Below are 27,489 nucleotides of genomic sequence, written 5' to 3' on the forward strand. Positions count from 1 at the left end.
CTTCAAACACAAGGGGTCTCCTTCTTCTATCTGCATAACTTTTCTGACACGATTAGGCCACCTTCATATTTTGTTGAATAATATAAACTTTCTTCTTGGCCTCTTCTACAAAGTCAATGCCATAATACCTTCTATCTCCTGGCTCGACCCAATTCAATGGTGTTCTACATTGTCTGCCATACAAAGCTTCGAATGGAGCCATCTTGATGCTTTCTTGATAACTATTATTGTAAGCAAACTCAGCTAATGGTAACCATGACTCCCATGATACCCTAGAAGACAACACACAGGCTCTTAATATATCCTCTAGAACAGCATTCACTCGTTCAGTCTGACCATCTGTCTGAGGATGATAAGCGGTACTACGAATCAAACTAGTTCCTAAGCCTTTGTGTAAATGTTCCCAAAAGTGAGCCATGAACTGTGGCCCTCTATCAGATACTATAGTCTTTGGTATACCATGCAACCTTACAATTTCTGCGATATACTTCTCGGCATATTGAGGTGGTCTATATTCTGTCTTGACAGGCAAGAAATGAGCGGTCTTGGTAAGACGGTCCACAATCACCCAAATCGAATCATGTCCCTTTTGAGTAGTGGGTAAACCCGAGATAAAATTCATACTTATATCATCCCACTTCCAACTAGGTACGGACAAAGGTTGCAACAAACCGGCAAGTTTCATATGAATAGCTTTCACTCTACAACACGTGTCACATCTGGCAACATATGCTGTAACTTCTTTCTTCATTTTGGTCCACCAATAACGAGGTCTTAGTTCTTGATACATCTTACTACTTCCTGAATGGATAGATAGCTTAGAAAGGTGAGCTTCATCCATGAGTTTATTCCTAAGCTCTCGATCCTTGGAAACCACAAGACGGTCGTCAAACCACAACACGCCCTGTTCATCCACTTTAAAGTGCTTAGACGGCTTTTCTTTTATTTTCTCTTTGATGTGGAATATTCCCTTGTCTATTTTCTAGCCTTCTATTATCTTACTCTCCAAAGAGCAACTAATCTGAATACTATGTAACACAGCAGGATGCATCAGATCGAACCCATCTTCAAGTAATGGCTGCACATTCAAGAAATGTGACTTTCTACTCAAAGCATCTGCCACTACATTGGCCTTTCCAGGATGATATTGCACATTCAAGTTGTAATCTTTGATCAATTCCAACCATCTGCGCTGCCTCATGTTCAGCTCTGATTGGGTAAAAATATACTTGAGACTCTTGTGATCTGTGAAAATATTGCACACATTACCAAGTAGATAATGTCTCTAAATTTTTAGGGCATGCACAACTGCAGCAAGTTCAAGATCATATGTCAGATAGTTGCCCTCGTGCTTTCTCAATTGACGTGAGGCATAAGCAATGACTCTACCTTCTTGCATAAGAACACAGCCCAATCCAGTTTTCGATGCATCGCAAAACACATCAAATGGTTTCTTAATGTCTGATTGTGCGAGAACAGGAGCAGTGGTCAACAGTTTCCGCAAGGTGTGGAAAGCTGCTTCACACTCCTCTATCCACATGAACTTGTGATCTTTCTGTAGTAGACTTGTCATTGGCTTGGCAATCTTCAAGAAGTCCGGTATAAAACGACGATAGTAACCGGCTAATCCTAAGAAACTCCTAATCTCAGGAACTGTGGTCGATGCCTTCCAATCCATAACCTCTTGCACCTTACTTGGATCGACTGAAACTCCATTTTCTAATAGAATGTGACCAAGAAAAGGAACTTTCTTCAACCAGAATTCGCACTTGCTAAACTTAGCATACAGCTTATGATCTCTAAGTCTGGTCAAGACAATTCTTAGATGCTCTTCATGATCCTTCTCGTTCTTGGAGTACACCAGAATGTCATCAATGAACACAACCACGAACTTATCCAATTCTAGCATGAAAACTGTATTCATCAAAAACATAAAGTATGCAGGAGCATTTGTCAAGCCAAAGGACATGGCAAGATACTCATACAACCCGTATCTGGTGAAAAATATGGTTTTCGGTATATCTTGGGGCCTAATCTTGGTCTGATGATAACCGGATCTCAAATCTATCTTTGAGAACACCTTAACCTTGGCTAACTAGTCAAACAGAACATCAATATGAGGCAAGGGATACTTATTTTTGATGGTTACAACGTTAAGTGGCCTGTAATCTACGTACATTCTCAACGTGCCCTCTTTCTTCTTCTTCACAAATAAGGCGGGACATCCCCATTCAGACTTGCTTGGCCGAATAAACCCCTTTTTCAATAACTCTTCTAGTTGCTTCTTCAGCTCAACTAATTCGTCTGGAGGCATCCGATAGGGTCTCCTTGAAATCGGAGCTATTTCGGGGATTAACTCAATTCCAAATTCAATATCCCTATCTAGCGAAAGACCAGGTAACTCGTCTGGGAATACATCCGGAAACTCACACACTACCAGAATCTGATGAATAGAAATAACTTCAGTAGCATATGTCACACTTATAAGGTCTGTTCTCCGAGGCAATGGTACTTGGAAAGTACCCTCACCTAGGGGATCCTTAAGGGTAAGTACCCGACTTCCAGTATCTATAACTGCTCCCCAATCCTTCATCCAATTCATCCCTATAATGACATCCAGAACTAGTCTAGGCATAACTATCAAGTTCACTCGAAACTTCCTGCTACCTAATTCAAGGGTTGCCCCTCGAACCATCCGATTGGTCAAAACATTAGCCCCTGCTGAACTTATACGGTAACCATAACCCAATTCTATGCATAGTTGTTCATGTTTCTGTGCAAATGCTTGACTCATAAAAGAATGCGATGATCCAGAATCAAATAGAACAACTGTAGGGTTTTCGTTGACAGGAAACTTACCAGCGGTTACGGGCTCTCCCTCAGGAATCTCATCCACAGTCGTACTATGCACCCGAGCAGGATAGGTCGGTTGCTTCTTCTTGGGCGGATAAGGACAGAACCTTGAGAAGTGGCCGGGTTGGTCACAATTGTAGCAGGGTCCCCTTACTGTACCAGCAGATCCCACAGCTCCCTTGGAACTACCCTGTACCGCAGTTGCGGCTACCTTGTTAGACTGTACTGCCATCTTGTAAGGTTTCTAGGGTCCCTAGAAATTCTGACCTCTCTGCTGAGGTGGCCTGAACCTAGCGCCAGGTGCAGATGGATGATAGGGAGGACGACCCCCCGTAGGTGCTCTTGCTTGGGACAGACCACCTTCTAGGGCTCTCTTGTGAGTCTTAGCTGCGGTGCTGGCATTGTTGTTTTTTCCTGCTTCAGACAATCACTGATAAAGTCATTGAATCTGGCGCGGGTGTTGGTACCCACATGCTTCATCATCTTTGGATTGAGTCCTCTCTTGAAGCTGGCGATTCTCTTAGCATCAGTGTCAACCATGTCAGGAGCATAACGACACAAGTTGTTGAAGGCATGCAAATATTGCGTCACGGTCTTGGTGCCCTGATTCAACGCCAAGAACTCTCCCAACTTCATCTCGATCAACCCGGGTGGAATATAAACTCCACGGAAGGCTTCAGCGAACTCTCTCCACGTAGTCTGAGCATTTGGAGGGAAGGTGGTGCGATGGTGCTTCCACCACATTCCCGCTGGTCCTTGCAACTAATGTGCAGCATACTCGGTTTTCAATACCTTAGTCATCCTCAACACATGGAATTTATCTTCCATAGTGTTGATCCATTCTTCAGCATCAAGTGGTTCCGTTGCTTCCTTGAATATTGGCGGCCTAATGTCCATAAAATCTTTGAAGCTGCTATATTGATTCACCCCAATGCCACCACCCTGATTGTTACCGCGCTGAACATTGTTGGTGATGGTACGCAGAAAATCCTCCATGTTCTTCTGGGATTGTTCCGTGTTGCGTTGACTCCCGAGCAACTGTGCGAGGAACACCTCTGGGGTAAACGGGGGAGGAGGTGGCAAATGCGGTTCATGGGGAGGCTCATTGTTGTTGCCGTGGTTTCCACCACCACCACCGGTCCCCGCACCGTTAGCATCGGTCTTAGCGGCCTCATACGTGGTACAGCGAGTATTTGTCATCTGCATATTTCAGCAACAAGTAATGTGTAATAGAACTGACCAATTATACGAAATTAAGTAAGAAAATCATCCGCCAAAGCAGACGATTTAGCAAACTTAAGCCCGTATAACCCGGTAGTCCGTGAAATCACGAAGGATTTCAAACCAACTTCCATTCCAGCCAAGATCGTAATAAGTCTAGCGGTCACCATCACATATTACATAAAAGTTCACAATCTCAGATACATCAGAGTTTCAACATAGTTATTACAAAACCAGTTCGAATAAAAGTAGCGGAAGTCATTTGTTCAAACCACACACACACTCACGCGGAGTTTAAATATAGTGCCAGCAAATGATCATCTCTAACAAAAGCATCAGATGAGACGTAAGGAATGCCCATGCCCATGGTCCTAAGCATCACCCATCGCAGGATACAGGCAGTTGATATAGTAGCCGTAATACATCTGCCCATCTACAACAAGTGGGAATAAAACCCTGAGTACGAGAAGGTACTCAGCTAGACTTACCCGACATAACCGAAAATAAGTGACACCAAGGATTATGAAGGGCTTTATAGTAGGGTAGCTGACTCATTTGCAAAAGAAGCATTTTTAGCATTTCAAGAACCTTTCTAAAAGCATTATTGCCAAGTTAATTATTATGAACCTGTCGACTAGATTTGCACCTATACTAGAGTAAACATGTGATTAAGCAGATAGCGATAATCAATGATCATTAAACAACTTCCATACTGTCATATTCATTATAACTGTCCAAGTGTTCCATAAACATTTACTACGATGAAGTCACTCAAGTCAAGTGCTCACTATCCAGGAGCGATGGTGATTCGAATCGATTTCTAACCAGCTGGTAATTTATTCCTTACACAAACCTCACTCACCCGCTAAAGTGAGATATTGATCACCGAGCCAACTTTCTAGGTATCTCGAGTTTGCCAGAAACCACATGTACCCGGGGGCCAACCGACTACACTTTGGTCTTATCATCTCGCCCCCATGTCCTACCACACCTGCTCCGGCACAGTGCGCTGCGGGCAATCTACTCGGCCCGAAAAATCTCCCAGCTTCGCGGTCGGAAGGTACTTTATCCGGCCAGCTAAATATAAGGCATGCGTTCAACATGACTCGAGGCCCAACAACGGTCAGTCCTTAATCGACATAGACGGAAACACTACAGTCCAAAACTCTACAAGTCTCCGTCCGGTCTCAACTTCATTTAACACTTAGTTATACCATGACTTCATAGTCATCCAAGCAGATCCAGGTAACCACCTATAGCTCGCAGGTGATAGGGAATCACCTGACTTCTACCGGTCTAAGCCTGCTAAGCATTGACTCGACTGCGGATACCAGGGTAACAAGGATATAGTATAACAAAGGTAAACAAGGTATAATGCAGCAACGGTTGCAACCAACTCCTGAACGTAATGCATCAATTAAAGTAAAGCATTTAATTAAATAATTGCAAACCGGGAGAAAAATGCTCCGGGGCTTGCCTCTCTCGAAGGAGCTCGGGCGGTGATCGGGGCACTCCGGAAGTTCCTCAACGTCCTCCTCGTCGGCTTCCGGCACTTCCTGCGGCTGCACCTCGAACTGCTCCTCGGGCTCCTCGGGTATGATGACTGGGCTCTCGGTTTGCGATCCTGTATGATGCAATGTGCGTAAGTGCTTATGCAATCGGTGCATCGGATGAGATGAATACAATGGATATGTTTGAATGCAAGGTAGTCAACATCATCCAAGAAAAATATACTACAAGCACATGTTATCTACTGCATTCTCTTCTACTACTAATATGCTAAGTCAACATATTTTATGAAATGCTTCAAAGATACACCAAAGCTTTGCTAATTTCTTAAACACATAAAGCAATGCTTAATTAAACCCTAATTAATAATAGGTTTGAATAGCAACCTCTATTTTTCTTGCTTAGAAAAATCTTAGAAAATTACTAGAGCATAGTATTACCCTAAGAAGTCTACCATCAGATTTTCATGGTGTTTGAATGAGTGGATTAGCCTACACAAAAATAACAAGCTATGGCATAATTTTGTACATGAAAATACTTTGTACTATGAAAAGTGTCAAACAATAGAGTTAGTATTTTTCCTATGTTCTTCATAGCATACAATGACTGTACAAAAATTATCACATGCATGTTTTATACAAAGTTTGCTCTCTAGCAAAAATAACAAAAATCAGCTATTAAAGGGACTTGAACTACACCTCAAAATTTTCCCACAACACATGCATGAAACATATTTTTCCTAGGAAATACATGACATAAGGAGATTAACAAACTTGGAATCATATTTTTCTGAAGCCTATAGATTTTTCTACATATTTTTCAAGTTATCAGCAATATTCATGATTAAATAAAATTCTACAGCAAAGTATCTCAAAAATGACATGCACAATTTTTCCCAAGTAGATCTGATGATAAGGAACCTAGACAAATTTATTTCAACAGATTTGGAACAACTTTGAGTACCCAAACATTTTTCAAACCATTTCAAATTTCAAATAATAAAGAATAAATTGAAAACCATTTATTCAAACGCTACTGGGCCAGCCCGCTGGAAATCAGCTGGCCCACGGCCGCTTTTGGCCTGCGCGGCCCGAGCGCAAGGGAGGGGAAGACGGCCCGGCGGGCGTCGGCCCACGGCCTGGCTCGGCCTGGCTGGCTGAGGCAGAGGCCTCGTCGGCGCTTGCGCTGGCGCGGCGGCGTGGCTCGGCCATGAGGCCGACGGCCATCCCCGGCCACGGCAGGGCGAGCTGGCGGGCGCACGGGATGCGCGAGAAGATGGCGAGTGCGGTAGGGTAGCTAGGCAGGGCTGGAGAAGAGGAGGAAGGCGACTTTCATGGCGGCCCAGCACGGCGGCGCCATGGCCATCGGTGGCGAGGCTGAGGCGACTCTACCTGAGCTCGGAAGGCGGCGCAAATGTGAGCACAGCTTGAAGGAGGGTGAGGCGGAGCTGCGGGCGTGTGATTGCCGGCCGAGGTGGGGAAGCCGCGACGAATTGCGCCGGCGGGTGCGCGGCGCGGCGAGAGGCAGAGCTTGGGGGCGCTCGGCTCTGGCGGAGAGGGAAGGCAGCGCGGGAGGGAGTGAGCGAGCGCACCGGCACCAGCATGTGTAGGCGGGCGCGTGGGCGCGTGCGCAGGCCGGCTGCGACGCGCGGCGACGTCGACGGCGCATGGCCGCCACGCGGCGGGCGAGCTCTGCCGCGGTCGGGCGCGCGGCGCGGCGCGACAGCGAGCAGGCGCGCGGAGGCAGGCCAACGCGGCGCTGGGCTGGGCCGAGGCGAGGCGAGGCGCGCGGGATGCTGGCTGGGCCGACTTCGGTCGTGGGCCAGAAGTGAGGCGGCGGCCCGCGAAGGAGAAAAATCCTTTTCCAAATATAATTTCAAGGAATTTTTAAATGCCATCTTTCAAATATTATTTTGAGCAAGAAAATGACATCTTTTGAAAATGTACCAAAAATGAAAGTTGACTAGAATTTAATTCTCTACAACTTTGCTTTTATGACCACAGCCAAATTCTTTATAGATTTTGAATTGTAAGATCAAAGTCCACGTTTAGCTCAAAACCCTAATTTTGGGGAATTTATTTTTGAAGCCAAATTTTGAATTAATTTGAATACAAACCTTGCTCCAAAAATTGAACTAAACATTGCTAGATGATTTACAATAGTAGCCAAACATGTTTTACTAACCTAGCAAGCAAAATCAGGGCAAAACAACTCTTAAACAGGTGTATGCAACATTCAGGTTTCACGCATGTTTTAGATGTTTCAAAGCAATGTTTCAATTGTTATTCACATGATTAGGCATGTATGATTTGGATGCTTGATGATGCATGATATGCGTGATTTGCAGTGCTTAAATGCAGGCATAACGCCGGGGTGTTACATAATGCTTGAGTAAAGCTGTAATAATTGTGAGTGAATAAAAAATTATGCCAAACTAAATTTACTGGAGAGAATAAATTCATACAATAAAACAGAGGCACAATAATCGCATCCCAATTAAAACAACGTCACTAATTAAATTGCTTCAACAGCAAACATTGTGTCCATACAACCAAATTGCCAGCATACATACACTAGACTTTTATGCGTTCAGATATCACATTCCTAGCCAAGTTCCAATCACATGCCAGTCTCATAAGTTCGAAGCCAGATACATTAGGTTACATGCCAACAAAAGAAAGGTCATCGCGACAGGACCTAAACACTAGTGCAAGGCAACTAGCCTACTCCTCGAGGCCGTCATCGGGATCGGAGACGTCACCATCGCCCCCAGGTGAAACTACAGGCTAGTCCTCATCGTCGTCGTCGATGTCCATGCCAGCGGCGTCTGGAGGAGCATATGGGCCAACCCCATTGTAGAGCGCGTGAAACTCCTCATGCAGGTTGATGTTGTACTCCTCTAGCTCATCGACCCTTTGCAGCAGAAGGTCCCTCTCGTCCCAGGCTTCATTCCTCTCCTAAACCAACTGTCCAATCATGCGGTCTGCATTGTTGTTGGCTTGAGTCAACGTATGCACCCGCTGCATAGCTCTATCACCTCTCTCAACCGCCTGGTTTCGCTGTAAGTTCATATCAGCCAACTGCTCCTGCAAACTAGCTATAGCACGTGCCTGCTTCTTCTTCTGCTTTCTTACCTTGAGCTTATCATGACTACGTAAGCCAGTCAAAGTCCAGTAGGTACTCTCAAGACCCTCATACGCTCTGATGGCGGCGAACATAGCACTCATAGCATGGTTGTCGCTAGCCTGTCCCTCAGCTAGACCTCTGACCAAGGCACTTCCCTGAGGCTGAACCCAAATAGCATCACGAGGATCATCCCTAGGAAAGGTGCCAGCTAGAGCTGCTGCAAGCTCACTGGGAAATCTGCTCATGATATCCCTGATGACACGGAAAGCTGCTCCCTCTGCACCCTCAACAGGAGTGCGACCCTCAAACTCCAAGTGCCAACCATCCCAATCTGGAGCATCACCAAGAGCAAGAACTATGATCTCTACCACTGCAAGTCCATCCTCTGCTAACTGGCTCTCATTCCAAGAGTACACCGGCTCTTGACCCTCTGGGTACCCCACATCATGGAGCACTCTCCAAAGCAAGGTCGGCATGCCAAACTCGCTCAAGAAGGTGTCCGTGGTGCGGTGCTCCCTCAGGGCCAACGGACGTCGAGGTGCTCTTCCTCCGGTGGACTTACGGGCGGTCTGCTTCGTGCGGGCCATCTGTAGCAAAATTTCTTTTATTACCCCGTGGGAACATATTTTAGGTGATACAACTTTTATCAAAATGAGATAATCAATTTATAAGGGGAGGAATGCATGACATGAATGAAATGCACAAGTAATATGATGTATGTACGTGCCGTACGTTCTCACAAACTTATGAAATAAATAAATTCTAGCGACGAATTCGGTGGCATACAAACGATCTCTCAAATATGTATCTAATACGTTCTACACGATAACGTTGTTATGTACCTGCAGAAGATTCATTTTAGCCCAATTCCCAATGAATGCATAAAAGCAGTAAATTTTATCTACACGCTCTACACGAATCCCCAGAAACGTGTACAACGGTAGTAACTACCCGAATCATCGTCCTATTGACGGCATCGCCTCAACAGACGGAATACCCACACATGAGATACCTTTGTAAAACATGCGTAGAACATGTAATTACTCCAGCATCATATAAGCATTCACCCTAGATCGGTGGTGTATCCGATCATGCTCTCACAACTCACACTTATCGACGCACCGGCTGCTCGCAGCAGCCACCTAGCTACGTCGACCACCCCTGCCGACCAGACATGTTGAACCCCGGCCTCCCTCTGTCGCGCGCGTCCCCCTGCCGCACGTCGAAGCCGTCAACGGCTGAAGCACCCGCGCGCTGATGCTGCCGAACACCGCTAGTCATCGTCAGACGCATGTCCCACCAATGTGGGCGACGCCCCCTGCCCTGGGGCCGCCGGGTACGGACGCCAAGCCCCGAACTCGACGCCCCCTGCCAACACTGTCGCCTCCGTCTTGACCACAACCACGGCGCCGTCCGTAGCCAGCCCGGCGCAACCGCGTCCACCCTGGCCGTTACCTGCCGTTGGGGGCGAACCGTCGGTTGGCCGCGCCGCCGGCAGGCCAGCCCGTCAGGACGCCCCCTCGGCCGCCGCCGCCGCAACCTAGGCCGGGCAGGTAGAGAAGGAGAGCGCCGCCCCTAGCGCCTTCACGAGCCCGGTCGCCGCCGCAACCGCCGCAGACTGCCACCGGACGTGTCGTCGGCTCCTAGCCAGATCCAGCCGTCTGGGCCCGGATCCGACTGCCCAGGCCCCGGATTTGACCGCCCAGGCACTGGGCCGGCTGCCCCGGTCGTCGCCGCCATCGCCGTCAAGCCCAGGAGGAGAGAGACGCGGAGAAGAAGGTGAGTCGCGCCGCCCTCCCCTGTGCCAGCTCGGGCACCAGCCAACGTCGCCATAGCCGCGGCAACCCTCCCCGGCGAGCTCCATGCAACTCGCGCGGGGAGGAGCCGCCGGCCAGCTGTCACAATCGCTGCCAACTCGCATGGGAGGGAGATCCCTGCTGCCGCCATCCCTGCCGGCCGAGCGGCCATGCCGGCAGCCAGCTCCGGCAGCGGCGCGGTGGTAGAAGGGGGAGGAAGGGGGCGGCGCTAGGGTATGCGGGGCGGCCTCCTGTGTCGCCCGCGTGGGAGGCGACGCGGGGGCGAGAGAGTCAACATAACTATGCAAATTGGGTCCAACATAACTATGCAGATTGTACTGTGTTCGAGTACTAGGACTTTGCAAAAACTAAAATAGAAAAAAAAAACTTGGAATAGGGATATTGTTGTGGGGCAGCGTGATGAGATATTGAGATTCGATGGAAATCCAAAAGTGATGTAACAAAGCAGCATGAGACTCTGGCAAGCGGGACACGAGAATGGCAAAACACGAACAGGATCGCTAAAAACCCTAGCTTGCCTCTAAATTCATCATTTAACTGAATTATGTTTTTCGTTCCTGAATCCCATCCAGGCATGCGTGGAGACAACGAGAAAACTGAAAAAAAAAAGGAAAAGAAAAAGAAGGGGCAGTAGACGAGCAGCAGTAGGAAGCAAGGAAACTGGAGTCGAACGGCCGCTCTGTTTTCCTAGCTGGCAACAGCAAGAACACCAGGCACCAACTCACACGCCCAACTCCCCCTGATCAGCAGCAATCACACACTAAGCATGGCGGGATTACCATCCAATCATCCCTCCGTGCCGTGGCTCCAGCGATTACTTTTTTTTTAACCGCCTGCCTGAAGGAGAGAGCCTGCCAAACCATCATCCACCATGGCATTTGTCACCTTTCTCTTCACCCCCCATTTTAAATTTAAACTGGAGCAGCAGATTGCGCTACTAGATAGATGGAGCAGGTGAGCCGCCGACGCAAACCCCTTGCTCAAGGCGAAACACGGAAATGCAGAATGCGTTATGGGAACAGGACAAACAGTGGCGAAAAGATCAAATGAAGCAGGCTCAGCTGTACTGCATAAGTATATATTTCAAAATTTGAACTGTCTACTGGATTAGTAGTACATACAGTGAGTGGTGCAGTTAGGAAACGGACGAACCAAAAAGGAAAAGGAAAAAGAAGAAAAGAAACCCCTCTCCTCTGCAACAAAGAATTCACAGTCTCTCTCCTTCCCTTCTGCTCTGCAAATGCTTCTCTCTGCCTACACTAATAATAACACTAACTAACAAGAAGCCTTTTCTTTTCTCCCTCTCGTCTCTCTCGTCTCCGTGTCACTCACTGTGCCCTTCGCCGGACCCCACCGGTCGGCGGCAGGAGGGCGCCGCCGGGACGCTGCAAAATCGGCGGACTAAACCCTCGAATCCAAAAGCCCCCGCACCCTTTTTGCGCCGTAACGCGAATAACTCCGCCCGGAAAGTGACAGCAGCAGCAGGACCGATCGAGCTCACCCCACCACGTCGCAGCATCGCACCCGCGGCTCCGGCTCTATCTCAGCGCTGCCATTGATGCGGCCCTGATCGCTTCTCTTCTCATATGATTCGTCCTTTTGAGTTTGTTTTTCAGCTGGAACGGTGTTTTTCTCTCGCAACGAATTAGTGGGTCGCTTTGTTGCGAACGGGGCGGATGATGCTGTCGCCGTCCAGCTCGAGCAGGAAGCTCCGGATGGCGGTGAGCCCGGGCCCGCGCACGTCGCGCTCCCAGCACGCCGACTCCGCGTCCGGGCCCGCGCCCTGGAGGCGTGCGCGGACGGTGGCGGACGCGTCGAGCCGTTGGATGGGCCAGCCCCAGGCGTCGGCCATGCGGCGGATCTTCGACACCTGCGCGGCCGCCAGGTCCCGCGTGTTGGCCTTGATGTCGTCGATCGCGGCGCGGAAGCTGGTGCGGCCCGCCAAGTAGGCGCCCAGCTCGGGCACGCCGATGGCCCTGCCCAGCCCGGCGGCGTGCGCGGCGCGCTCCGCGGCGGTGGTCGTGGCGAAGTACTCCCGGAGCTCCTCCACCATGCCGCCGCCCACCATGTCGTCCACGCGCCGGTCCAGGTACTCCTCGAGGAGCGCGTCGTCGACGTGGACCCAGAGGAGGCAGCACGGGGAGCGGAGCGCGGGCAGGTAGTGGCCCCGAGACGACGAGGAGAACGGGTCGGCGGCGTCGGCGTCGAAGCGGTCGGCGAGGAGGGCGTGGATGAGGGAGTTGGACCCGCCGGCGACGATGGGGACGCGGCACCGGGCGGCGATCGAGGAGACCGTGGCGGCACCGAGGGAGCGGAACGTCGATGGCGGGAGCGTGCCGGCGTCGGGGCGGATGGCACCGAGGAGGTGGTGCGGGACGCCGCGGCGGTCCGCGGGGGCCACCTTGTTAGTGGTGATGTCGAGGCCGGCGTAGAGCTGGATCTTATCGGCGTTCACCACCTCCCCGCCGACCGCCTCCGCGGCGTCGATGGACAGCTTGGTCTTCCCGGTGCCCGTGGCGCCGACGATCACCACCATCCCCGTGCCCGTCCCCCGGGCGGGCGCCGACGACGAGGAAGAGGAAGCCGAGCAGGAGGAGGACGAGGATCCCCTGCTGCGGCACGCGCGCTGCTGGTGCTCCTCCTCCTCCGGCGGCGGCGGGTGCGCGAAGGTCCGGTGCAATGGCCTCCTCCCTCCGGCGACAGCGACGGCGGCGGCCATGGGAGGAGCGCGCACGAGCGTAGTGATCCTATTGGCGAGGAGGGTGGTCATGTAGCTAGTGCCCGATCCGAATCAGCCGCCCTAGGACCGCCGTGTTTGTGAATGATTTTTCTTTTTTTTGTCTCTTGCGAAGGAGATACACGCAGCGCCAGCGCCTGCTGCCTTGTTGGGATTTATTGCGCGCCTGTTTTGAGTTTTCGCGAGGGTTTCCCCCCCGTATTTCTGCCGCCCAAAATCTCAATCCCTATTCGGCTATTCCCTCCTCGGCCACCGCCGCCGCCCGATACCTGCACCGGCTGATGGATTGGACGACTGGTGGGGTGGGCCGGTGGCACTGGCCCTGCTGTCTGGCAGGGGCAACGCGCCGTGCCAGTGCCAAACTGCCAATGCCCCTGCCTGGTCGACCCGTTGTGTGTACTCTTATACCGGTACCGATCACCGAGACAGCGAGGGGGGCAACAGGCAGCAGAGAGGCCGACAGCGGTAGGCACAGCACAGGCTTTGTAGGAGTGGTGCTCGACACTCTGAAAGCAATTGTCACGACACGATCGATGCGATGCGCGCGGGGACGTTTAGGCCTGAAGCCCGTGTTTAGTTGCCAGGCCAAAATCCAAAAAAGTGTTATAGTATTCATTATATCGAATCTTGCGATACGTGTATGGAGCATTAAATGTAGGTGAAAAAAAAACTAATTGTACAATTTGGTTGGAAATCGCGAGACGAAAGTTTTGAGCCTAATTAGATCATGATTGAACACTAATTTCCAAATAAAAACGAAAGTGCTACAGTAGCCCCAAATCCAAAATTCACCCAACTAAACACTCTCAACAAACGGCGTGTTTGACTGGTTGGTTTCTGGGCTGGTTTGAGTTGACTAGTGCTGATTTATTATAAGAGAAAAATACTGGTGGCTGGTTGAAATCAACAGGAACATAAACATGGTGAAAAGCGGAAGCTGTACGCCGGATCATGATGGCGGTCGCGGCCATGCGGGAGTCCTGTCCGGATGACCCTCCATGCCCACCGGCTTGCAGCGCCGGCCGGCAGCGAGCGGCAGCTTCCCCTGCCGCTGCCGGCTGTCCGTGCCCGGGTACGCAGCGAGGGGGATGATGCCAACAAAACCAGGGGCAGACCGCCGGACAGAGGCGTGGTTATTATAATAAGCGTCTGGTGTCGTCCCACGGGTGGCGGGCGCAGGCGGCGAGAACATTCCGTGCCGAGCATAGCTGGGAGTGGGAGGGGGCACGCGCGCGGGTGTGCGGCTGGTGGGCAGCTCGTGCGGGTGGCCGCGACGCTGCGCTTGGCTTGGATTCGGCAGGCAAGGCACACACACGGACACGGCAAGCTCCAGCCGCTTGGGGCCGGCCGGGCACTGGCTGCTGAGGTGGTGGCGCCCGCCCGCCCGTCCACGGTCCATCGTGTCGGGTCCGCGCGCGTCCGCTTCCACCCCCGATACTCGGGGTCCAGTCGTCCAGAGGTACACCTTGTTGGATCGGGGTCCCGCCGTCCCGGACTCCCGGTCCCGGCTCGCCTTTCCGGCCGGGTCCAGAGGCCGCGGCGCTGGCTGGCTGGCTGCCCCGCGCTGCCGCGCACGACACGACAGGTTTCGTTTCGTTCCGCGCTCCCCTTTTTCTTTTGGGTGCCTTCCATTTTGCAAAATTTTTCAAGATTCTTCGTCACATCGAATCTTTGACGCATGCATGAAGTATTAAATATAAATAAAAAATAAAAATTAATTATACAGTTTAGACGAAATTCACGAGACGAATCTTTTAAGCCTAATTAAATTATGATTGGACACTCATTGTCAAATAACAATAAAAGTGCTACAGTACCATTTTCAAAAAAAAAATTTCGTGAACTCAACGAGGCCTTGCCTTTCTCCCTTCCCTTCCGTCCGGCCAGCCGGCCTTTGGGCCTGCCTCCGGGTTCCAGTCGTGCTCGTCTCGTGGCTTGACCACTCATGGCTGGTGATGATGCGGCCATGCCTCTCGCCCCCTGGCCGGTGGCCGGTGGATGATCCAGTGGCGTAGCGGCTGAGGATGAGGATGGAGACGAGCACGACTCGACTGCACTGCACCCATAACCGCACCCATCCAGTCACAGAAGAATGTGCGGACAGGAAAAAGGAAAGGCAGGCCTGATGGCGTTGTGTGTGAGGCCTTCCCCAACGCTGCTTTTGTTTTCTCTTGCAGCCAAGTGCTATGTATGATCGGATAAAAAAACTAGGTGCTCTACACTTGTGATAGTGATTTGAGAATGTGGTCTATGCTAAAAAAGAAGAGGGAGAGGAAATAAAGGTGAGGCGTGATGAAAAGAAAAGTTTCTTTGTAAACCACACATAATGATAGTTTGTATTGTATAAATAGTAGTCCCGACATTACATGGACCATTTTATTTATACCAGAACCACCGAGAATGTTAGCCGTCTTGCTGTAAAACCTGGTCCCTCGTAGTACTAGTACCTGTAAAAAAGAGAGAAACGGGGAGAAAGGTTGGTCCCTGCCATTTTCTGACGGCCGCTGCACGCGCCTGGCGCGCGAAGAAGTGCAGTGCAAGGAAAGAGAGGAGGAGCCGAGAAGAGAAGGCCAGCCAGAGCATGCAGAGGACACGGCGTCCCTAGTACTATGTGCCACCAAACCGAAGCTACGCCTGGTCGAGGAGCTGGGGGCCCACACAGGGCCCTGGCATTTGCCCAGGCCACGCCACTCGCTCGATCACATGGCCACATGGCTGTACGTACGCTACACAGCCATGCACACACACCAGGCAGAGGCAGCCAGTGCCGCCAGCGAGAGAAGCTGAACCAGTAGCCCATAGGCCATAGCCCCGCGGGTGCTCCTCGCTCTAGACCACCAGTAGCTGCCTTCGCTATTCTCCCCATGGTTTTCAGGTTCTTGTGCTGCGCAGGCTGCGCTCGCCGCTCGGCTGGTTCGACGCCGCGCTATCCAGTAGCCACTCCATAGGCCATAGGACTGGGCGACTGGCCTCCTGATCTGGTGTCTGGAATCTGGACGGACCTCTGGTTTCGTGAGCCTGACACTGATAGGATTGGGTCAGCCTTTTGCATGAACTTCCGTGGCAACGGAAAAATGAAAAAGATGCCTGGAACGACGGTTTGGAATGGAAGGAAAGGGTGAGAATGGGGCTCGCCGCTCGCCCGTCCGTCCGTCTACCGTCTGTCGTCTGTCGTCTGTCTGTCCTTTGCATGGTTTGCCCAAAGGCATGCACTAGCTGTGGGCTGTGGCCTCCATGTGTCCTACGTACGGTGTACTACTACTCTGTCTACGGCTGCGGCAGACGAGCACGAGCACGAGCTGTCCACTGATGCAAGTACTGTATGCGACTGCAAGGATTAGCTGGTGCATGTCGCCCCAGACGCCAGTAGCCAGTCCTGTGTTTTGCCTTGCAAGAATGGAAGCACCTTTGCGAGTACCATACTAATTTGCAACTGGCCCCAGCTTATATAATATCAAATTATAAGTTGTTCCACCGTTCTTAGAGAGTCAAAACATCTCAAGTTTAAATAAAATTATAAAAAAAATTATAAAGATTTATAACATCAAATATGTATACTATAAAAAATATAGCCAATGAAAAATTTAATGATACTTATTAAGTATTATAAATGTTATTATTTTAATTTATAAATTTGATCAAACTTCAGATGCTTTGACTCTCGGAATGACTTATAATTTGGAACAGAGAGAGAGTATAATTGTTGTTATTTATTATTTTTGCTTGCTAAGAGTATAAAAAGGAATAAAGGAGGACAGTTGTTCCTCTTACATCTGGTTTAGTAGTAGTATAGCGAAAAGAAAGAAATTATACTCGGGGGTATGTGGACGTTCAACACATGACCAACGCTGAAGCGTGGTTCCATTCTATCTGGGATTTACTAGTAACGAAAAGGTAGATATATCCTGCACAAAGGACAATCGATGAGATACTGCAAGGATGATTTATGATATTATTCGTGAATGAAAGAAAGACCAAAAAGGAAGAAGATATAAGGTGATGATTCCGAGCAAAAGATGGGGGGAGAAAGATGCTGCGAGTGGACTGATCAGGCAATCAGGCGTGTTGACCTTTGTGGGCGGTGACTGCCTCTCTCCCTAAATATCTGTCGTTTGCGTTTCTCGAGAAATAATTTTAACTAAATTTATATTAAAAAATATTAATATTTATGGTACATAATTAGTACTATTAAGTCTAGTTTTTAATAAATTTATTTCGAGATATAAATATCGCATGTATTTTCTACAAATTAAGTCAAACTTGCGGTACGTACATCAACGACGACACTTATTTAGAGATGGGGGAGTACGAGGGATGCCGTTGCTGCTTGCGTGAACTCTCTCGGTCTAATAAAATACAAAGAAAAAATATATCAGTACAAGTCAAAAACATCTTAATTTTGATCGAGATTATATTGAAAAATATTTATAAAATCATGCAATATATTTACATAGAATATATTTTCGATAAATTGGGGTGGCTAGATAATTTTGCAAAGGATGATAAATAAAAACATAATAAAGAGGGACCAATCTCTTACATAGATGCACGCACTTGCAAAAAGCGCGGCGTCGGCGTCCCGGCTCCTGCCCGTGTATAGATGCGCGGCGCGGGAAGAAGATTTGCCGGAGAGTGAGCTCGCTCCCTCCTGTAGCTTTTTGTCTCTGCACCGAAAAGCAACCGCGTGCATGCAACTAGCTAGCAATCTGATACCTCGTCGTCCTTGGTTTGGTTCGTTCGTTCATTGGCATGGCATCCATCCGGCACGCATCAGAGCCGTCGCGCAATGCAATGCAGCGCAATTGGACACGACAGGCAGCACAAAGTAGACCGGACCTGAAAACAAGACGAGGCAAAATCGAGCGGAGAGTACCGAGATCTCGAGGCGAAGATAGGCCGAAAACGAGAGGGAATTGAAGCAGAAGGATGGACCTGCGCGCCTGCATGGGGTGCGACTGTGCGAGGGATCGGAATCGCTCCGACCCGAGGCCTGTTTAGTTCCACTTCGTTTTATCAAATTTTTCAAAATTTTCCGTCACATCGAATCTTTGGACGTATGCATTAAGCATTAAATATAAATAAAAAATAAAATTAATTACACAGTTTAGACGAAATCCACGAGACGAATCTTTTAAGTCTAATTAGACTATGATTGGACACTAATTGTCAAATAACAACGAAAATGCTACGGTACTCATTTTGCAAAAAATTTTGCATCTAAGCTGGGCCCCAATGCAAAAGCCTGGACGCCGTACGTGGTCAAAAAGTACGCCGGCGATGCATGCGAAAAAGCGGGAGATATGATGCGAAATTGCGAATACGATCGGTGGCAAAGTTTTCTTTCATCGGGCGCTGGAATAGCCAATAGCCAATAGCTGGTGGTCAGCGGCCAGTGGGTGGGATTTGGGATTTGGGTGAACTGAATTGCATTGGTACGTACCCGCCCACGCCCAACGGGAAAGCGGCACGGAGCGCGTCGACGTATTGGGACCTGATTTTGAGCACCCAAATTAAAGGACGTGCAGTGTCGCATGGGTTCTTATTTCCTACTTCTACTACCAGGGCCAATTTGAGTATGTCTTCTCGGCCTGTCAACGCAGCGCGTAGTCGTAGCAGGAGAACTGATCCTCTAAAGTGTAAACAAAGCCTATTTATTTACACATCGTTTAAATGTTATGCGGTGATTCCTTGTTTCTATTTATACTGTTCAAACGGTCATTTTACCCATTTCATTAGGCGTTTAGCTTGAACAATGGTTAAATACTTAAATGACAAGTGATCAACTGCTTACCGTTTTACATTCAACACTGAATAGGAGTACATTACTTTCCTTTGGTTTGGCACGCTTTTTTTTTGAACTATACACTGTGGTAATTCATGCGCCCACTTGTCATCACCTTCCTAGCTCCTGGTCCCACCTTCCATCACCCTGTGCCAGGCTGGCTTCTTCGCCGCCATGGATGGAAGGTGGGAGTGGGAGGAAGGTGATGACAAGTGGCCCGCGCAAGAGGATAAGGAAACAGGGACAAAATAGTTCATTTCCCATGTTCTCTCTACGCTGGAAGGGTGAGTTAGAGTGCCACGTCGCCAAAAGTGGCAAAAATAAAACACATTTTACTTTTCATGTGGTGAATTTATAGGTGTCAAAACAAGGTTGGCAAGTGGACGAGTGCCATCCACAAGGAAGACAAAAATTTAAATTTCCCCATACTTTTTGCAACTCTGGCTCCTCACCTCAAAACGACTCCGGCTTCGCTACTGTTCACCAAAAACGGCTCTTCCTCGAAAAGTGTTTCGGTATGACTACTCCGTAGAAGTTGCTATCGAAGATGGAGTCAGAGCCGGAGCCATGCCAAACAGACCTATTCTCTCCATGATCTTTTGTGAGATGACGTGACGTGGTTAGTAGTATTCATTGCCAAGTAGAAACACACACATAAGAATGCACATCGATCATGAAATTATTCTAGTGCGTGGCATCTGTCACTCGACCTATAGCGAAAACACTAGTTTCATAGAGCAAGAGAAACTGTCCAATTGAAATATATATACACTCTTATAGAGGACATGGAACTTTAAACTCCAATACTTATCTATAAACTGTCTACATCAAGCATATGCGTCATCCATACACAGTTGATGGCGTTTAGATAATAAAAAATACTTCGTAGTTTGCAAGATTTATTTATTTATGAGTTGTTGCCCTCAAGCTTATCACTGGCTGTTATAGTGTTATGGCTGCACTTGAAACCATTTGCATGTTTTGTTTGTCGTTGTCATGCATATATCCTCAAACTAATATTTGGCTGACAAGTGACTCCTTTTCTGTGACTATATCTAGGATTAGACCACAATAAGTGAGTCTCAAGGACGACGACTAATCACATCACGTATCCCTTAGTTAAATCAATGGACAGGTTTCAAGGATGACGATAAGTGTCAATCCATCTATAATAAACTGAGCCTTCGAAATGTATAATAAAAGCCATGATGAAGTAAGGACAAATGTGTTACATACGGAGATAGTGACTAATTTGTAGTGAAGTTAACTTAGTGTGCCTCTGTGAGCGAGTGCATAAGCGATGTGATAGAGATGGAGATACATAGAGTTCTAGTAACAAAGAGTAAGACGATCTAATCTGTTTTTTGTACGTAGTCATGTATTGTTGATGTGTGTGGTGCACTATGAATGTGCTTAGTTTGTGCCACACCTTCTAATCAAGCAAAAATTTGGCATGAAAAATGTATATATTTTTTCTTTACCTACATTTATAGGAGTAGACCAACAAGATGACGATGACTAATCACATCGCACACACATATTAGCTAAACCAATCTACAAGCTCGTTTCGATTATAACCATAAGCAGTGTAGATCCATCTACAGAGAAGCTTCAAACTATAGGAATATAAAAGCCATCATAAAGCAAGGGCAAAGTACAGTGGTATATAAGAAGACACTGGCTAATTAATTACAATGAAGTTAACTTAGCATGGCTTTGTCGGTGAGTGCATAAGCGATAGGATAGATGAAGGGGCCGTTTGGCAAGGCTCTTTGGAAGTCTTTCTCCATGAGAATCACTCATCCCCAGCCAAACGGCTAAATCTCGCACAGATTCAGGTGAGGAGCAGGCAAGAATCACTTCTCCACTTACATTGGGAGGTGAGAGCTAAAAAAAGCCTGCTCTCTACTGCTCCTGTTGAAAACCCATAAGATTCACTCTAGAATCAATTCTCACCTGCTCCCCGGCCTCCCCCTCGCAATAATCAAGTAGAATCACTTCATTAGAAAACCAAGGAGCAGAGCTAGAAAATCTAGAAGTGAACTTCTACCAAATAGGTCCGGAGATAAGTATAGTACTAGGGCCTATCTAGATCCTTGGTGCTAGAAGTAATATATAAAATTAATAAGGATGGATCCAAATAAGGGGAGCTAATAGGCCACCTTTTCACCTATGAACCTATTAGCGAGGAAAAACTAAAATCCAAACTGAGGCCTAGTACTACATAAGATGATCTAATCCGCTTGTTGTATGTAGAGGGAGTGACGGCCATTTTTTATTGATGTGTGACATGCTAAGCATGTGTCTAGTTTGTCGCACCTTCTAACCAACCCAAATTCTAGCATGACAAAATTTTGACAACTACGTTGGCAGCTACGAATTTGGTTAAACATGGCCACCTTGAGTATATTTAATCGCCATATGTTCGCTCACAGTTTCTCTCTAACTCAACAAAACTCTAGTATCTACCTAGGGATAAGGCAGGTTAAATCTGAACCGCAAATAGACTTAATTTTTACGGGTACTTGAGGGTAGTACCCGCAAAAAATAAGCCTATTTGCAGGTTCCGATCATCCGTCTTGCATCCCTATATAACTATAATAAGGCTATATCTGCCCAATCTGAGATGACAAGGTGTGTACGTGTACATGTATAGGAGTGAGTATTCATACATGTATATGGGTGTTTGTATTTGTGTTTCATATTGCATAGAAAAGAGATATGAGTGGTTTATTCTTTTTTTTTTAAGATAAGATAACTATAAAGCCGTGAGAATTGCACGTCATTCAAAAAAGGAAAGGGAATATGCGATCATTTGTACATCTGGTGTTTTTCACTTCCTCTTTAAGAATCTAGTAGTGGATGTGTAGTAAAGAAAGAAATGCATCCTCTGATGGCATAGCTAGTAGCCTCTGACTAGCAGGCGCGCGTGTAGCGCAACGACAAAGCTCCAGTGGTCGGAGCTGACCAGTCGGGGTTCGAACCCGGTTCTGCACCGCTTGCTTTGTGCAAGCAAATAATTTCCTGTTGCCTCGCATGCGGATGTCCCATATAGGAGATTTGGGTGGTGTGTGTCCGTGCGTAAGTTCAGAAACTACGGTTTGTATTTGAAGGGACGAGGTATTAAAAAAAAAGAGTAGCCTCTGACTATGGTCCAAGACTAAGGGGGTGTTTGGTTCCAGGGACTATTTTTTAGTCCCTGTCACATCGGATGTTTGGACACTAATTTGGAGTATTAAATATATTCTAATTACAAAACTAATTACATAGATGGAGACTAATTTGCGAGACGAATCTATTAAGCCTAATTACGGGCCTGACAGATTTGGTGGTTGAACGGGTCCGTCGGCCATCACCGTGCGATTGTACGACAAAGAACGGCATCGATCGACCATAGTATTTTATTGCCTGGAGTCCGGTCCGGGGTGCAATGCAACGCAATGACAATTGGCAATGCATTGCTAGGTCAAAATATGGTCATTTCTATGGACTCCGCGACTAAACATTTTATTTTAACTTTTTATGAAATGAAAAACTTAGAAAATAGTTAGAAAATTATAGAAAATCCGTACTAGTTGAACTTGCGGACCGTGTTCATTTCGGCGAGCATGTTCTCTGCCGAGTGGTAACGGACATCAAGGAGGAGCTTTGATTCTACGAGGGAGAGCGGCAACGGTCGTGGAAGACCGTGTTCCCTTCCTCGTAGAATCAGAGCTCTTCCTTGACCAAGTACGGTGCCGTCCGGTGGAGAAATGCTCACCGAGATGATCACGTAAGCAAGGTCAACTAGTATGGATGGTTATTTATTAAAACATGTTTTAGAGCTATAAATCCTGCTGGCCGTCTTCTTCCTCCCTGAGCCCGCCTGAGAGCTTAAGTTCAAATTATAGCGCAACGGCAAAGCTCCAGTGGTCGGAGCTGACCAGTCGGGGTTCGAACCCGGTTCTGCACCGCTTGCTTTGTGCAAGCAAATAATTTCCTGTTGCCTCGCATGCGGATGTCCCATATAGGAGATTTGGGTGGTGTGTGTCCGTGCGTAAGTTCAGAAACTACGGTTTGTATTTGAAGGGACGAGGTATTAAAAAAAAAGAGTAGCCTCTGACTACGGTCCAAGACTATGGGGGTGTTTGGTTCCAGGAACTATTTTTTAGTCCCTGTCACATCGGATGTTTGGACACTAATTTGGAGTATTAAATATATTTTAATTACAAAACTAATTACATAGATGGAGACTAATTTGCGAGACGAATCTATTAAGCCTAATTAGTGCATGATTTGACAACGTGGTGCTACAGTAAATATACTCTAATGATGGATTAATTAGGCTTAATAGATTCGTCTCGTAAATTAGTCTCCATCTGTGTAATTAGTTTTGTAATTAGAATATATTTAGTACTCTAAATTAATGTCCAAACATCCGATGTGACAGGGACTAAAAATTAGTCCCTGGAACCAAACACCCCCTAACAACTCAAAATGATGGGAGAATTTAAAACTCTATCTGGAAGCTGCTCCTGCCAAAATGATTGGCGGCCCCTTGAACCATACAATAGTCTTTTCTGCCATTGACGCTTGCATGAGTGAACTGTCCATTCATTATTTAACAACGCCATTGACCTCCATCAGTTGAGCGGCAGCGCACCATTAGATTAAAATAAACAAGAGGTGGATGGGGAGAAGGCCAACTATTATCCGGACCGATCATCGACCTAGTGGCCGGGTCCTAGTATATTCTATTCTACGCCCAGTTCGGAGAGTCGTAGTGGAGGCAGCCGTCATGTCGCTGCGTTGGCATGCTCCCGGTCGCGGAGGCGTCGCGACGACGCCGACGCCGACGACGGAGACGACGCCTTTCCGGGCTTGGAGCCTTGCGGGACAGCGAGGGCAAAGGCCGCTCGCGCAGAGCTGGCTGGCAGGGGAAAGCTAAGCTAGCGCAGGGGCAGGGCCGTTGTTTAACCCACCACCACAACCGAAGCGTGTCCTGTAGCGACTAGCGAGACGCAGCTGCTGCTGTGCCTGCTGGTTCTGCTTGGACGAACGCTGGCTTTCTGCTTCGTCTCTTGTGATCCATATAGTCCCTGCTTATCTACTCCTCTTGTCACTTTCTCCTCCAGTAGCTAGCTAGCTGCTGCTCGTACTAGCTAACCATATGTATATTTGCTGGTCGGCGGCGCATGTTTGCAGCAGCAGCTACCACATACTTGTGCCAATGTGTCATGTTTCTTTCTTTTATTATTATTATTCGGAGATAAGGTGACAGTAGAACATCATGCATGCATGAACTTGAATCTTGGAGCCACGGGCGGATATGACCCAGCAATCTGGCAGCCGCCAGTCCTCACCGCCGGCCAGACCTATCCCTGCGGAGATGATCGATTCGGCACTTACATACATGCATGCCGTCAACTGCCATTAGGGACGCGTGGTATACGCACACGTCGTATTTTCATGGCTTCATACTGAGCGGGCCGCAGCGGAAAAGGTCGCGTGAGCATGTGTGGTGCCTTGCAAGTAGCTAAGGCCGCGTTTAGTTCGCTCCCGATTCGGCGCCGGCTGAAATCAGTGACATTGTAGCAACACTGTAACGTTTTGTTTGTATTTGGTAATAATTGTCCAATCGTTGACTAATTAGGTTCAAAACGTTCATCTCGCAAAGTACAACCAAACTGTGTAATTAGTTTTTGATTTCGTCAACATTTAGTACTCCATGCATGTACCGTAAGTTTGATGTGACATGAAATCTTCTTTTTGCATAGTACCAAATTCTGGAATTTGGAGCAACTAAACATGGCCTAAGTATAAATGATTTTATCATGAGCACGAGCATGCGAAGGGATCGTAGCGGATACGGCTGTGCACTTCTATCTGAATCAATGGCTGCTACCGCGCTAATTGGCCACTAATCCATACGAATGCACGAGCCAATGTTGCCATTTACTACCTCTATTTTAAATAATAAAATGTTTTGGTCTTTTAATACAATCGTTTTTAATATATATATATATATATATATATATATATATATATATATATATATATATATATATATATATATATATATATATATATATATATATATATAGGGAGAGGCTATTCAGTAGCCGGCTACAAAATAAGTTATTCTGTAGCCACCTCCATTTACTATAATTTTATATACTAATTTACCATAATGTCAATACATATTTACGATAGTTGGGTTACTATAACACATGGGGATATTTACCATAACGTTATATTAAACCACTTAGTAAGGAGTTACTATAATCTCGTAAATTAACATAGTAATTATCATAACTCAAAGTGGCTACAGAATAAGTTATTCTGTAGCCAGCTACAGGATAGTAGTCCTATATATATATATATATATATATATATATATATATATATTGTTCTGTAGCTGGCCGCGGAATAAGTTATTTTGTGACCACTTTGAGTTACGATAATTACTATACTAATTTACGAGATTATGATAACTCTCTCATAAGTGATTTACGATAATTACTATAATTCAAGATGATACTTACCATAATGTTATAGTAAATTACTTATGAGAGAGTTATCATAATCTCGTAAATTAGTATAGTAATTATCGTAACTCAAAGTGGCCACAGAATAACTTATTCTGCGACCAGCTACAGAACAATAAGTCTATTATATGGAGAGCATATTCAGTAACCAGCTACAAAATAAGTTATTCTGTAGCCACCTCCATTTACGATAATTTTATATACTAATTTACGATAATGTCAATACATATTTACGATAGTTGGGTTACTATAACACATGGGGATATTTACCATAACATTATAGTAAATCACTTAGTAAGGAGTTACTATAATCTCGTAAATTAACATAGTAATTATCGTAACTCAATGGCTACAGAATAAGTTATTTTATAGCCAGCTACGGGTAACAGTTCTATCTCTCTCTCTCTCTCTATATATATATATATAAGTACTATTTAGAAAAGTCAAAACATCTTATTATTTAAAATGAAGGTATAGCATATTGGATGGTGGTTGCTTTGTCATGCAAAAATGTAGTAGAAAGTTTGCCATAGGTGAATTCTTATCCTGGGTCCGCCACTGCTTGGAGCAGATAATTCTTGTTGATACTATATATGAGCTTGATTGATTATTTTTGTGTGTTATACTGACTTATTGTATATAGATATACTATGGTAGTACTAGATTCTTTTTACTCGGCAATGCTAGTGATCGATGTCCGCGCCTGCACTCCGTCTCCCCCCGCGCACCTGCATCCTGCCCTCGCCTACGCGAGGCCCATGCCTCCCGACTGCACATGGGGAGTCCCCGCTCGCACCCCCTCTGCTTCTCACGCGCATGCATGCGACCAACACTGTAGCAGGTGGCTACGCTAGCATCTAGAAGAGGGGGAGAGAGCGGCGGATGCCCAGCCGGCGCCGAGAGGAGGAGGGGGAGGAGACACCAAGGCGAAGGTGAGGCAGCAGAAAAGCGAAGGCAGAGATGCAACACTCGATCTACTTTTGAAACATCCGGATGTAACACTTGCAACATACGTCTGAAGACAGATGAAACACATGAAACATGCATCTGAAAACACTAGCTGCAACACCAGATCTACTTTTAAAACATCCATATGAAACACTTGCAACATACATATGAAACACTCGAAACATGCATATGAAACACTTGCAAAAAACACCTGAAAACACTTCATATGTGTGAAAACACTTGTAAACATATGTCTGAAAAACGAGATGAAATATTTGGAACATACACTTGAAACATACGTGTACAGTCACCGCAACATGTGCAACATTCCGATCTACTTCTTTAACATCAAGATGAAACACTTACAATATCCAGATGAAACATCTGAAACACTTGAAACATATTCTTATAACATGGGCTTTGCTTGGTTGAATGGAAGCACGCCGGTGCGGAGGTCGACGGCGGCACATGGACCTCGTTGTGCGGTAGTGGCTTGCGCAACTCGCCGGCAGACGCGGCGTCACATGAATCTCGTCCCCCTCACCTACTTGCTGGAGAATCCGTCGTGGAGGCTCGCCGGCTCGGTGGAGGTGACCGTGGCTCGCCAGCTCGGTGGATGTGGCCTCGGCGAGGAGGCAGCGCGGCGGAGGCGGGCGAGGGAGACTAAGCCTGGTGGGGAATGCAGCGCGAAGGAGGCCGTAGGGGATCGGGTGTGGTGCGGCGGGAGCGCGCGCTACGGGGGACCGGCGGTGGTGTGGCGGAGTGGGGGTGGGCGGATGGGCACGACAACGCAAGGAGGAAACGGCGCAACGAGCATCAGGGCGCACAGACACAAGACGAGCGGATAGGGTCGCTGGACGAGCGATGCGTGCGGGAGTGAGCGGTGGGAGACGTCCGTCCATCCGGACGTCTTAATCGTATCATTATCGTTCTTTTTAACCACATGGCAGTGTTTTGGATGAGAAAGAT

At 47.4% G+C, this 27,489-nt stretch overlaps 1 protein-coding gene across 1 annotated transcript; it reads right to left on the reverse strand.

Annotated features, from left to right (window-relative positions):
• Positions 1 to 11,584: 11,584 nt before the first annotated feature.
• Positions 11,585 to 13,683, reverse strand: LOC136518002 (adenylate isopentenyltransferase-like). The gene is made up of 2 exons (XM_066511656.1): positions 12,196 to 13,683; positions 11,585 to 12,092 (listed from the first exon to the last, which is right to left on the reverse strand). The coding sequence occupies exons 1-2, from the start codon at positions 13,294 to 13,296 to the stop codon at positions 12,024 to 12,026; spliced, it is 1,170 nt and encodes a 389-aa protein (XP_066367753.1). The 5' UTR covers positions 13,297 to 13,683; the 3' UTR covers positions 11,585 to 12,023.
• Between the last annotated feature and the right edge of the window lie 13,806 nt (positions 13,684 to 27,489).

Source organism: Miscanthus floridulus, chromosome 17 (genome assembly GCF_019320115.1).
Source record: "Miscanthus floridulus cultivar M001 chromosome 17, ASM1932011v1, whole genome shotgun sequence".
NCBI lineage: Eukaryota > Viridiplantae > Streptophyta > Magnoliopsida > Poales > Poaceae > Miscanthus > Miscanthus floridulus.